We start from the raw sequence: 13248 nt of genomic DNA, 5'->3' as shown, positions 1-13248 counted from the left end.
CGCCCTCCCCTCCGCCCGGCCTCGCGCCGCCCGCGGGCTGGCGCCGCGCCCCGGCCTCCTCCGCGCGGGGTTTTTCCACTCCCGGTCGCCGCGTCCCGCCAGGGGCCTGGCCCGCCTCGCCTCGCCGCCGGCCCTGCCGAGGGGACGGGCACGAAGCGTTGGGCAGACCCGGGGCCGGGGCAGCGGCACAGCACGCCGGGAGGGTCTCGGGGAATGCCGCCCCTTCCCTTGGTACAGCCCGCTGGGCCACGGTGGGAATGAAATGGTGGAACTGGGAACTGCCCCGCGGGCTGACGGCCGCCTGGCTGGCCCCGCTGAGCTGCCGAGAGCCCCCTGGCAGGAACGCTGCTCCTGGGCGAGCCCCTGCGTCTGATAACCCTGATAAAGCATTACAAAAAGCCACCTCCGGCACCTGCCCGGTGTACCTGATCTCAGGGTGTCGGCCTGCGATGATTCACGAGTTCTGAAAGCTCTCACTGTCCCTATTCACAGCTCTTTTGAAGGATTACGGATGAAGAAATGATTTAAAAACTAGTAAATCTTTCCCTTCTGTGACAAGGCAAGGTGCCTCCTGCCTGTCAAACATGCATCCTTATGTACACGTTTGAAAGAAAGGCTGGCAGCGTTCATGACGAGATGACAGGGCACAAACATGGCTAAAGTGAGACTTGCCAGTGACATGAAAAAAACCCAACCACTAAGTTTCACTTTTTTAAGATTTCCAAGTCCTCTCCTCACCTCTTAACTTCCCGTGTCTTCGTGAATTACCATTACCGCTCCTCCAGGAGCTCACACTTCTGTTCCCTCCTGCCACAGACCTCTGGCTTTTCATTCCCCTTCTCCCTGTCCCCATCTCCTAGGCTGGCATACCACAGCTCCTATTTATTTACTGCAGTCCTTCTCACCTCTCCTTTCAAACATTTCTCCCCTTTTTAAAACACCTATAACTCCACTTTCAATTTATTGTTTTTTTCCACTTTCACTCCATCTACAAACTTCTTTCATCCTCTTTTTAACTTCAACATTTTCTCCTCTGTTTCTGCGGTTCACAGTCTGCTGGTTTTTTCCTCTCCAGGCCAGCTCACGTTTTCTGTTCTGAGCTCCAGCCCAGCCCATCCCTCGGCTCCTGCGTCCTGCCGAGACCCTGGGCACACTGCAAGCCTTCCACCAGTGTCACCCACCACCCGCGCCGCCTGGCCAAGCAAAGATCTTGGCAGCAATTCTTCAACGCCCCTTGGTTTCTCATGTCCGTTAAAGACTCCTTCACTGCCCTTACAATTTAACAGGTTTATATATATAGTGCCCTCCCAGGAACTGTGAAAATTCCATGAATCAAGTAAATTGCTCATGGAAAGATGCTACCTGCAATTAAAGCTAACGGACACACTCCAGCACTGTGGGAGGGGGAGAACAAATAGAAAGAGTAAAGGTGCCAGGATGATGGTTTGGAAATTACAGAGCTGTAAGCCTTATGTCACTGCCAGGCGAGACATATGAAGTAATAACTGAAAAATATTGAAGAGAACACAATTCAAAAACTCATTAAGTCTCCATACACAACCCAAAGCCTCCAGCTTATTGGGTACTTAAGACAGCAAGGAGTCAGAAAACAGCTTTAAACTTGGGGGGCGGGAAACACCCTAAACAAAGCCCACCCCAAAGGAGCTCGTAGTAAAGGATGGTGCAAACGAAAAGATACAGCTGTGTAGTAGGAACTGGTCAAGCCAAAAGGGGGGGGGGCGGGGGGAATGGCAAGAGAAATCCAGGCCAAACGCCGTCCTGGTTAAAACTGCTATCAGCACGGGCAGGGGAGGCAGGCAGCGCGTTATCAGCGCGTGCAAGCCGCAGAAGCTCCCCGCGCCGGTGAGGATTGCGGGCAGGCGCCTGCCGAGGTTTGCCCCGGCGAGAGGAGCCGGCGGCACCGCCCGGCAGGAGCGGGGCAGGAGCGGGGCGGGGGCGGGCAGCCCGCGGCGGGGCGGTGGCACGGGGGCCGCCGTGCGGCGGGGCAGAGCCAGGCCCGCAGCCGCCGCCCGTCGCTCGCCGCAGCTGAGGCTCCCGCCGCGCTGCCCCGCGGCTCCGCTCCGCGCCCCAGGGGCCGGCTCGCACCACCGGCCGCCGCGGAGCCGGGCCCGGGGGGGAGGCGGCCTGGCACAGGAGGCGGCGCCCGCTGCTACGGGGCCGCGGCGGCGGCTTCGGGCCCCGCACCGCTCTGCGCACACGCACCCCCCACACGAGGCGCGTGGCTGGGGGCGGGGGGCACGGGGGTCACGGGGCACCCTCCCCTCCCCTCCCCTCCCCTCCCCGCGGCGCGCGAGGCGCCGGAAGCGCGCGGGCGGGCCGCTCCCCGGCGGTTCCGGCATGGAGGAGCGGCGGTACCGCTCGGCCTCGGGGGCGCCCATCGCGCTGCGGCCCCGCCAGCACAGCGCCTCCTGCCGGGAGCTGGCGGTGCGCTGCCCGCGCCTGCAGCTCCGCTCGCTCAGCGCCGTCACCTCCGCCGTCTGGCTGGCGGCCTACGGGCTCTTCGTGCTCAGCGAGGTACCGACCGCTCCCCGGGCCGCGGTTCCCGCCGCCCCTCGGGCCTCGTCGCGGCTCCGCCGCCGCCGGGTGAGGCGGGGGCCCGCCCTGAGCCGGCCGCGCCCCGGAGCCCGTGTCCCGGCGCCACACCGGGGCGTAGGCGTGGGCAGGGGCTGGGGGGCGGCGTGCGAGGGCTCGGCGTGCCCCGGGAGCCCGCCGGCCCGGAGGGGAGGCGCGCAGGCGTCTGCCAGGCCGCCTCGGTGGAGGGGCGGCCGGGCCGGTGGAGGGGCGGCCGGGCCGCTCCGTGCTCCGGGAACGCCGCGGTGGCAGGCTGCGGTAGGCACGGGGTGAGCGGAGAGCTGTGCGGCCAGGGCCGGAGGGCCGGCCGGCCGCGCCCGGTGGGCTCCCGGGTGCCTCCGTGGGTTTGTAGCCTCCCGCCAGGCCGGGTGGCGGCTTGTCCGGGTGTGGGGTGATGCCTGGCGCGTTCTTGTGAGCCCAAATACCAGACGTTTACTTGGAGAGGTGAGTTGCGGGAACAGGAACAAAGGATATACTGAAGAGGCTGAGCGAGGGATAATCCCCAAAGCGATTTTTCCTGAGAGCAGTGAATGTCATCTACAGCTCATGTTTCACAGCTGAGGCGGTAAGAACCTGGCAGCACAGATTTCAAAAGCTGCTGATAAACCCAAAAGTATTAGATTAGGTACCGGATCTGTGACCCATACTTGCAGGGAAGGACCAGATTGCAGACCAGTTATCTCCAAAGTCAGTAGCTTGACCGAAGAAGCTGGTCACTGTGACCAGTGCTATGACTGTTGTGCTTCAAATTTTTCAATAATCTTTTCCATGGAAACAGAGATTGTGAGTCAATTGGCGGTTTCCGCTACAAAGAGATGTTTCACATTCCTCTAGTCGGAAGCTGTGTCTGAGGGGGTTTTGTTACAAAAGCCCACGCCCGTGCCAGTGGTTGCTGCCCGGTGGTCTCCTGCTTGGTTTTACACGTGCTCATGTAGCCTGTACACAAGCAACTGCAATCCTTCCTTTCTGCTAGGAAAACAGGTCTGAAAGTATCTCTCTGTGTGGATTTCAGTGTCTAATTCGTGACTGGTTTTCTGTGATTACGGACTTTTAGGGAAGTCCCCTACCCTTTCTGTGTGAATGTGGCCATGGCTTCTTTACCTCACGTGGTTGTGCAGGCGTGGCTTGGTGGTAGGGCCATGCAGTTCTGGTCCTTTAGGTCAGTTATAACTTTGATTCATGGATTCATGGGTACGTGACCTAGAGCTCTCTAAAACATGTCCCAGAAATAGGTTGTGGATCTTTAGGATTTATTACCAGGCCTTCAGATGACCTTTTGTTGACTATAGTTTCATCAGTTTTATATTCTGTAACAGCAGTCACAAGACTGCAGCATGCAAAAGGTGTTCATCTTCAGACAAAGCACAGGAGAAAGCAAGTGTTCTTTAGATCGGTATTTAAGGCAGGAAGAGGGGTGAGGTTTGAACAAGTTTAGACTTGGAGTTTGTAAGGAGAAAACCACTAGGTTGGTGCGTTGTCCTATAAGACTTTTCTTCCCCTCTGAGGCTCCACCCTCAGTTCTAGTATACATTTCACAACACTTCTGCCAGTGACATCATCTCTATAGACATTTGTACAATATGCTGCCATTGGTTTGGGTTGAGATTTATTTACAAGGGAATAGAATTTTCTTGCAGTTTTCAGTTTCAGCTCCCAGTTCTTTCAGGCCATACTGTGAAGAGTGATTTAAATCTCATTACATATATATCAGCCAGGCAGGTGAAGAAAAGAACTCCACCTAAGTAAAATTGCCTTGTAATGGTAGCTTTAATATTATATTTTAATATTATATTTTAATTATACTTTAATATTATAATTTAATATTATAATTTACTGTGCAACTTTACTTTCTCTGAAGCCATGTTCAATTAATTGTAAGCCTAGAGCTCTGTCTTTGCTTGGCTTGTGTTACAGAACAGTATGGTGCTTTCTGCTGCTATCTTCATCACGCTGATTGGCCTGATCATATACCTGCACTTTGTGAAAATTGACCAGGAATCCCTCTTGGTCATCGGCTCACTTGGCATTCAGGTGACTTCATCCTATGCTTCAGGGAAAGAGAGCACAACCTTCATTGAGATGGGTCAGGTGAAAGATGTGGTTATCAATGAAGCCATCCATATGGTAATCATACACACTCTGTCTGCTTGTGTATCTGTGGGAACACTCACATCCAGTATATTTTCATGAGCATGATGTATGAGAGCAATTAAACATGACACCGTCCATAGCTTTAATAGCATCAGGAGCTTTGTTTCAGGTTTCTCTATTTATTCTCTTACCTGTTTTCTCACCTTTAAAGGAGAACTCAAGCAAAACAAGTAACATAAAAAAGCCAGATCCATCTCTTAGATAATGCCACTGACACTGAGCTAGTGGGTTTAGTTCTTGGTGTTATCCTGTTACAGATCCTGATGCCATACTCCATAACTAGTCAAGACAGAAATAAGAAGGCAGACAACACAAGAGATGATTTTTCCTGTTGCTGCGGTTTTCTGCAAAGCAGCTATAGAAAAGCAGACCTTGCCCTTCCAGCATGTGTGTGTTTTTTTCAGGTTAAAAATTTAATAGAAAATAACACTGGTAAAATTATTTTTTTATTGTGTGAAGGGAGGAAAGCTGCAGATATAAATTTGTAGGCATGATTACGGCCTGGGATGATTGGCCTTCAGCCCAGTGAGTTGAAATAGATCCTCTTCCTGCGATAACTCCAGGCAGTTCGATTGCATTTTCAAACTCTGATGATTTTGTCTGTCTGTTTTGTAGCAAAAAGTTATCTACTACCTGTGCATCCTCCTCCAGGACCCGGGAGACCCTCAGGGAGTATCTGACGTAGTGCCACTCTTTCAGGTAAGTTTGACTGAATGATGGAGAAATCCAGATCAGTGGTCTCTGTGCGCCAGTTGTCTAAATGTATCTTTATTTCCCTGCAGGTAGCTGATTACAGTTGCCTTTCCCTGGCTGGGCCTTCAGGGTGGGTGGTGGTACAAGTCTCACGGAACTATGTACCGTGGATGTTTTTTTCACTTGCCCTCCTTTCAGAGACCAGGGAGCTGTGTCAATCTGAACCCAGCCAGGAGTTTGCATGAACTAGAAGTCTTGGGCTCACGTAGGGTACTGAGAACTCACACATCTTTCTGTATAGTCTTATGCTCGGTGTTACTATTGTAACTATGGCCCTGTGCCGCTGTTGATTTTTAGAATCATAGAATCATTTGGATTGGAAAAGACCTTTGAGATCATCAAGTCCAACCATTAACCCAGGACTGCCAAGTCCTCTGCTAAACCATGTCCCTAAGTACAACATCTATGTATTTTTTAAGCACCTCCAGGGATGGTGGCTCCACCACCTCCCTGGGCAGCCTGTTCCAATGCTTGACAAACCATTTCAGTGAAGAAATTTTCCCTAATATCCAGTCTAAACCTACCCTGGCGTAACTTCAGGCGGTTTCCTCTTGTCCTGTCACTTGTTACCTGGGAGACCTACCCCCACCTGCCTACAGCTTCCTGTCAGGTAGCTGTGGAGAGCAATAAGGTGTCCCCTGAGCCTCCTCCTCTCCAGGATAGACAACCCCAGTTCTCTCAGCTGCTCTTCACAAGACTTGTGCTCCAGACCCTTCACCAGCTTCATTGCCCTGAGCTCTGTGTGCCAAAAGTGCTCATAAAAAGCTCTTTGCTGTTGGAGTGACCTCCCTGTCTAACCCGTTGACAAAGATCACAGTATAAGCTGTGAGCAATTTGCTTAATGTATAATAACTTGTTTGCTTTACCGTTACCCTGCCTCCCCTTGCTCTTCTCTTGCTAACTTGTTCTGGCTGTTCATAATCCCATTTTGGGGATGGGTTTTCTTCCTGTGTGTGCATGCCTAACGCAGCAATGCCCTGATCCTTGATGGTGCTGGGCAGTACAGAGGCACTTCAGGCCTGAGGCCGCTGAGCTCTATAGCCTCTCTGTGCTTCTTAATTCACCTGCTGCTGGTGACTGTCATTTTGTAGTCCACATCCAGTTTATGACTGGATGCAGTTAGTCTTCAGCTAAATACTTACAGGTATAAATAGACTATTCCATTGATACTTGATGCTAACTCAGTCCCACAATTGTAAAGACATTTACTAACAATAATACCAGTTAGTAAAGTCGTTTACTAACAGTAATATCAATTCAGTCTTTCATATATAGTCAAGGGGGAAAAAATGGATTTGCTGGAAACCAGCAACTAGTAAGTTCCAGACAGCTGCAATCAGGAACCTGGTTTTAGTTATACATGCTCCTTTCCAGCTTCAAAGAGGCAGCCTGGCATTTGTGTAGTTTCCTGGTTTTTGTATTCTAGCTCAGCTCTGAACAGTTTTATTTTCATGGAAGATCTTAGTATGGGTAGAGTTGACTCCACCAGCAAAGGAGGAACAGAAAGAACTGTGTTAGTTTGCCATTCATGACTTGTCAGTAATTCTCACTTCAGCGTGCAGGTTAGTGTGTTACTTAGTTTTGAAGGAGCAGTAATTAGTAACTTTATTGCATCTCCTTCATTGGGTTCCTCTTAAGTTATGTCAGTCTGCAAAAATACAATTTACTGTGTCACTGAGGCCGGGAGCACTTCTGTGCTGAGCTGACTTACTGTTCTCTTAAGGAGCACTTGCAAGGAGAGGCGATTGATGGACTTTACACAGTAATGCTGTTTCGGGAGCTCAAAGGTCATGGGACTGGGAAACTTTTACCTCCTTACTGGTTTTAATCTGGTCCAGGTTAGAAGTGATGGAAAATCCTTATACTTTGGTCACCATTTGCTGTTTGTGTATAATGAAGTTACATTTTCAGTTAACCTTCCATTGTCCTATTGTGGACAGTAGTGGCAGAGGCCAAAGGGCAGGTGTCTAAATTGCCTGTCCTGAAGGTAGATTTTTCAGAGTGGAGGTCTTCTAGGGTGTTGGATTAGAGTAAGGAAGCCTGCTGTTTGGTAGGTCTCTAGAGGACGTATGGCCTAATAGATAGGTTAGTGAGCTGGGAGGTGTGGATGTTCTTCCCTGCTGTCACTGAACTGTGAGCTGAGGAAGGGGAGGATTTCTGATTTGGTGAGAGGTCCAGGCTAATGCAGAATGGTGCTATATATTTTGACCTGACAGCTTTAGGGACTGACGTTTTTCGTCACAGAGCAAGTGTGGCTTATGGAATGGCTTTGCATTCCTATATCATCAGCTTACATCAAACGCCTCCTGGAGTTTGATGGATTATTTCTCAACGACCATGTAAAAGGAAAATCTATTCTCCGTTGACTTAATGTGAGGAAGCTAATTGGCAATGGACACGTTGCTGTCGCATTCCTTATACATGCATGCTCCTGATAGTCAGCTTTGTGCCCCCACATTCCTTTCTCTGTCTGACAGTCTCACAGTGGGAAGTTAAAGCCTTCCAGCTCTTTTACAGCCAGTTCAGAGCCTGATTCTCTGTTGTTTGACTTAAATTCTAGAGCTCCAAGCCACGTCTAGACTGCTTGATAGAAGTGTACAAAAGTTGTCAAGAAATCCTGGAGCAGAGGAAGACAGCTCCACAGCCAAGTGGAATAAAATAGTAAAAACAAAATAATCAAGGTAGCAAACCTGAACTTGCAGCAGGACTCGGAGAGACACATGGAAAAGCAAGCAAAACTGCCCCATGGCTTTCTTCCAGATTAGATGAGTAGAAGGTGGTGCAGCGGTACAGTGATGTTAGGGCTAAAGGCCTGCACAGACTCACCAAGTTTTTACAGAAAATGTCAGCTCAAGCACAGGAGTGAACCTTGAAATCTCTGCTATGAAGAAAGGTGAGCAGAACTTTTTAGATTCAGACAGAAGAGGTTTTTCCTTGCCTCTCCAGAAAAGAGTTACGGGGAAATAGGACAAAGAGAGGCAAGAATGTGCATCAAACATTTACTCTTTTGTGGATCTGAAAATTACGCTAAAATCATAATGCAACCTTGGCTGGACTGCCGAAAATGTCTTCTTTTTGGTTTGTTTCTATTTAATCCTTTGTTTGAAGGGAGTGTATACCACCCTCAATACCGAAGCCGATGTGTGGGCTGGGATGGTAACTTCCTGATCCACAGGAGAATTTCAGAAATAAAATAACAGAAAATTAAAATACATTGATGCATTCAATTATGTTTAATGAAATAAACATAGGAGAGCAGACTTGGACCTCTTCAGCGATCTGTTTGAAAGAGTCCCGTGGGGTGGGGCCCTAGAGGGAAGAGGGGTCCAAGAAAGCTGAATGATAGTCAAGGATCGCCTCCTCTAAGCTCAAGAACAGTCCATCCCAACGAGCATGAGGTCAGACAGAAATGCCAGGAAGCCTGCATGGATGAGCAAGTTGCTCCTGGCAAATCTTGAACACCGAAGGTGGAAGCAGGGTCAGGTAACCTGGGCGGAATACACTGTCAGAGATGCGGTTAGGAAAGCTAAAGCCCACCTGGAGCTGAATCTGTTGAGGCATTTGTCAAAGGCAACAAGAAGGACTTCTGTAAGTACCTAAGGAGCAAAAGGAAGCCTGGGACAATGTAGACCCATTGCTGAGTGGGGAGGGGCATAGTGACCCAGGACGTGGAAAAGATGTGGCATGAAAAGGGCCACCACGTGCTCTGAGAACATGAGGAAAATTTGTTGAAAATTGTGGTAATTTTGTGAATAAAGTTTTATTGCTCTGTGCTCTTGGGAGTAACTTAAGCTTGGAAAATTTTTCTTTGTTGATGAGCTAAAAGTTACTGTAACCTTTAACTGATGTTTTTCTCTCTTTTTTTTTCCATGACTCCTTAGTAATGTAACTGAGACAATTTAAATGTCAAAACAAGAGCTAAACCAGCAAGTTGGCAGGAGCCTAGGGGCCACGGTTAATCTGCAAACAATGCTGTATGCTGCTTGTCTGCATAATCTGTAATTAAAACATGTGGCAACCTACCATCATGTATTATGGTAGAGATAAGGTGATTTTTAATTTTTTTTTTTTCCCCCCTCACTATGCCCTGAAGCTTCAAAGGTGCAAGTTAGTTCATGTCACAGGAAGCGTGGTTGTCCAAGTGAAAGGCAGCAGCTTGGGGATGTGCCACTGGGTTTTGGGTAATGTTGTCTAGCTTACGTCATTTTTAAAATGGTTTTATTGCTCATAAATATTTTAGATGTTGGGCTTGGCCAGATTTTTAATGCCAGTGCTGCTGTGATGTAAGTTGGTAGGTCTCTCTGAAGTTAGCGAAGCTGCACCATGATACAGACTGTGTTTGGCTGCAAGTCCAGGCAGAACTGGGAAGGGCGGGTGTTGGGGCAGGGGCAGAAATCGGCTTGTAACAACAGTGGCAGGCCCTGGGAGCACAACTACACGTGCGAATGACTGCAACAGAGGTCCTTTGACTTAGGAGCCATGTGGGATGCTTGACTTGCTATGGCTCGGGGCGTGGTTCAGCCAAGTTGTATTTCTTCATGGGGAGGGGAAATGGTTGTGGCCCTTGAAGGAGCACTGTAGCAGCAGGAAGAACTGCCGAGCTGTGGGGAGAACACATCAGAAAATCAATTATGTCTCAGCAGAGTAGACAGAGTCGTGGGCTTAGGAGCGTGCTGGGAACGTTGACTGTGCTGTAAAAATCTCATGAAGTCCTGAGAACATGCACTGAGGAAATGCCCAAGTAGCTGCGTCACAGGAGGTGGTCTGAGAGATTGCTTTAGCCACCTTTTGAAGGAATGAACATCCTGTGCCCGTGGGAGCGCACTTCAGTCATCCACTAAAGCGGAGAGAAGAGAGAAAGAAGGACTTCAGAGAGGAAGGACTCAGACTAGGGCAGGTTTGCACCAGGTATGTGCTTGGATACACAACACAATCTTTGCCCATTTTTATTTACATCAAGACAATTTTGGCTTTTAAAATACTTTCTTTCATTCTGAGAATAACAGAGCTTAATTCATGATAACTGCACTTTATTAAGAAAAACAGAAACAAGACAGCCCTTTACATACACACAGCAGTTAAGAAAACAAAGGCTTTTGTCATCTCATTCTATGCTGCAGCAATAGTCATTGCCAGAAGCATTGATTAGAACTGTGTTCTCTACCGAAGAATCATACAAAATAGGTATTTACATAGGGTTGGTTGATTGTTTGAAATAAGGTAAGCTATAAATAGGAGGTATATGTGCATCCATCAGAGTGGGGTGGTCCCTGAAATACTCAAGTATTGGTGAACATTTTTAAGAAATAAGAAAAAAACGTTTTGTATGCCACGTTTCCCAATTTAAAGTGCAGTTATGGCAGAAAATAATGAGGATCGGGACAGCTCTTGCTTATTCAACATCTCTGCTTCCTGTTTGCCCCGGTACAAGTCTCTAAGGACATGAGTTATTAGCACTGTAAGGCAAGTGCAGCCTCTGAACTGTGAGCTGGAGACCTCTGTGCCTTGAGCATCCCCAGCACCAGTGACAGCTCAGTGAATGCTGAAGCAGCTTTGTTACTGGTAGGATACAAGAAGCAGGCTGCCAAACAGCCCTTCAGATGCCGGAGGAACTATTAGGCATAGGTGATGGGTTAGGAGGAATAATGCTCTGTATTCAAACTGATGTAGCTGTAATATCACTCTGTGTACGGGTGTGCGAGAAAGAGAAAATACATACTGCTGACCACTCTATCAGGATGTATAGTCACGTAAAAGTATCCAAGAAAAAAACACTAAATACCTTCTCAAAATTGTTTTTGGCTCAGAAAGCTTCTACCCTTTTCTGTAACTTCAAGGGCTGGTCCCTAAGTTTGTAACAAGTAGGTACGTTACAGTATGTGCAAATCAGGTCTCTGCTTGTTTTCTGTCTCATGTCTGCCATATTGTTTCCACAGCCCCCTGTGGGGTGGCTTGGGTTTAGGTTTGGGGTTTTTTTTAATGTTTTTAACGCTGATAAGGAATTGCTCAGAGCAATTTTTGTCTGTCTCTTTTTTTAGTTTGTGGCTTTACACCCACCGTAAGTGTGAAACAAAAACTTCTTGAAGTAGCACTCCACTGTGTGCATTAGTTGGATGTTTCAAGGTTGGTGGCAGGCACTAGGGAGTAAAAAACCAACCTGGTATGGTTGGTCTGTTCATTTGCAAATAGCTGTGATTTGCTGTTGCTGAATTCTTTCTAATGGTTGGATTCCTACTGTTTTAATTGGAGAAAGTTGCCCATGAATGCATAATTATTACAAAGTTTTGAAAGTGCAGTTGTTCTTCCTTAGATTTTTTTAGAAAGCTTATCAAAACAGCTGAACTCAAGACAGGTAGATTTAGCTTTTTCAAGAAGAATTGCTATTTTTCTTTTACTTATTTAAAATCCATTAATCTTCTCACTCATATTGAAGTCCCTTTGAAATAGATCAAAAAAACCCCGAAATTCTTTAGGAAAGTGAGAAGAACAATATTTGAGTACACAAGTGCTGACTACCTCCTCCTTGCCGTGGTGGCATGAAGGAAGCAGGAGTTTTAAAGGAGCAGCTTCTGTCAGGTCAGAATGACAGAGCTGGTTTGGGAAGATCTGCTGTTCCAGTTGCTGGAAGACAGAAAAAGTACAAAACCTGCTTGCCTTGTCTTCCTTTGTCTGAGATTATGTGCAGTTGCAAACACATCCCAAAACATCTACAACAGTGATTAACAGAAAAAGTCTTTGAAAGTGCTCGTCTGACGGTGGAGCATGTGACACATTCAGCCCTGCAGCAAAGATCTAATGTTCATCTATTGCGTAGACAACAGCATCCAGCTCCTGAAACACATCAGTCCTGTAGCAGCGAGGGCATCGTCTGACACTGTTCTAGTCCTTCCAGTCCTAGTTGTTCTGAGTCCTCAACATGCAAAGGCACTAGGTTTCCACCTTTATTTAAAATTGAAAATATTCTTGAACTCTTACTCTATGCTCCCTATTTCAGGTCTGAAATTACCCTTGACTTGCATCAGAATTATTCTTGTCAGTTTAGTTTCTCTTCCTTCTCAACAGTGTTTTCTTTCTTTCATGTCTGGAGCAAGGAGCTGGAAAGTTTCAGTCTTCTGAAAGCTGGAAAGGGGAGGGATCAAAGGAACATCATGTGCTTGTAAGCAAAGCAGTAAGATCAGGAGATGGAAGAAAAATGGGTGCAAAGAAAGAGCAGATGTAATGTGACTGGAGCACAGTGCAGGCACATGACCTGAGGAGTGGTATTTTGGATGGAGCGTAGCATGGAAAGGAAACTCCTGCACAGTCCCCAAAATCAACACTTTTGTTAGAAGAAAGGACACTGCCTCTACCCACTAAGGAACTTTGTCTATTATTACGGAAAAAGTCAAAGCCTGCATTGAAGTAAGGTGTAACCATCGCAATCGTAGCAGTCTGCAATGCAGTACAGAGTGGTGCAAAAAACCCACCAAAAACCAACCCCCAAACAAACAAAAAACCCAAATCCCCGAAGTCATTTGGAATGCAGCCTCAGAGCAGAGTGGGCCCCTTAGTGCTTCGGGGAACGGAAGGAAAAAAGCGGCGGCTTTCTGTCTCCCAGAGCTTGTTAGCAGGTGTTTTGCTTCGGGAGGGCTGTGCAGAAGACAGGAGTGAAGGTGTTGATCGGTAGTTAATGTAGCTTGCAATAAGAAGCGTTGCTTCAACAATCTACAGAAAAAAGAAAATTAAGTCCATTAGAGGTAAGAGTGCCTTTTG

General features: G+C 48.0%; 2 protein-coding genes across 3 annotated transcripts in view; one reads left to right on the top strand and one right to left on the bottom strand.

The window, feature by feature from the left end:
- The first annotated feature begins 1957 nt into the window (after nt 1-1957).
- On the top strand, nt 1958-9336 carry PIGH (phosphatidylinositol glycan anchor biosynthesis class H). Of its 2 annotated transcripts, none has more exons than XM_037394091.1 (4): nt 1958-2535; nt 4507-4623; nt 5359-5442; nt 8057-9336. In XM_037394091.1, exons 1-4 carry the CDS (start codon nt 2359-2361, stop codon nt 8156-8158), a joined length of 480 nt encoding a protein of 159 aa, XP_037249988.1. In that variant the 5' UTR covers nt 1958-2358; the 3' UTR covers nt 8159-9336. The 2 variants fall into 2 exon arrangements, with proteins under 2 accessions (XP_037249988.1, XP_037249986.1); XM_037394089.1 differs by having other exon boundaries at nt 1977-2535; nt 4507-4716.
- Nucleotides 9337-10428: 1092 nt separating this feature from the next.
- Nucleotides 10429-13248, bottom strand: part of PLEKHH1 (pleckstrin homology, MyTH4 and FERM domain containing H1) — a 53784-nt gene continuing 50964 nt past the window's right edge. Inside the window, exon 29 of the mRNA XM_037395669.1 lies at nt 10429-13200. Within this exon, the coding sequence (XP_037251566.1) occupies nt 13024-13200 (177 nt within the window). The 3' untranslated portion in view covers nt 10429-13023. The remainder of the gene's footprint in view (nt 13201-13248) is intronic.

Source organism: Falco rusticolus, chromosome 7, assembly GCF_015220075.1.
Source record: "Falco rusticolus isolate bFalRus1 chromosome 7, bFalRus1.pri, whole genome shotgun sequence".
NCBI lineage: Eukaryota > Metazoa > Chordata > Aves > Falconiformes > Falconidae > Falco > Falco rusticolus.
The sequence above is the reverse complement of the archived record's forward strand: the minus strand, read 5'-3'. Positions and strand labels throughout refer to the sequence as shown.

Bases quoted from the DNA above. Each gene is read 5' to 3' on its own strand.
- PIGH (XM_037394089.1), top strand. From the start codon at position 2,359: ATGGAGGAGCGGCGGTACCGCTCGGCCTCGGGGGCGCCCATCGCGCTG. The intron at 2,536-4,506 runs GTACCGACCGCT...CTTGTGTTACAG, and splicing joins GGCTCTTCGTGCTCAGCGAG to AACAGTATGGTGCTTTCTGC. The intron at 5,443-8,056 runs GTAAGTTTGACT...CTTAAATTCTAG, and splicing joins ACGTAGTGCCACTCTTTCAG to AGCTCCAAGCCACGTCTAGA.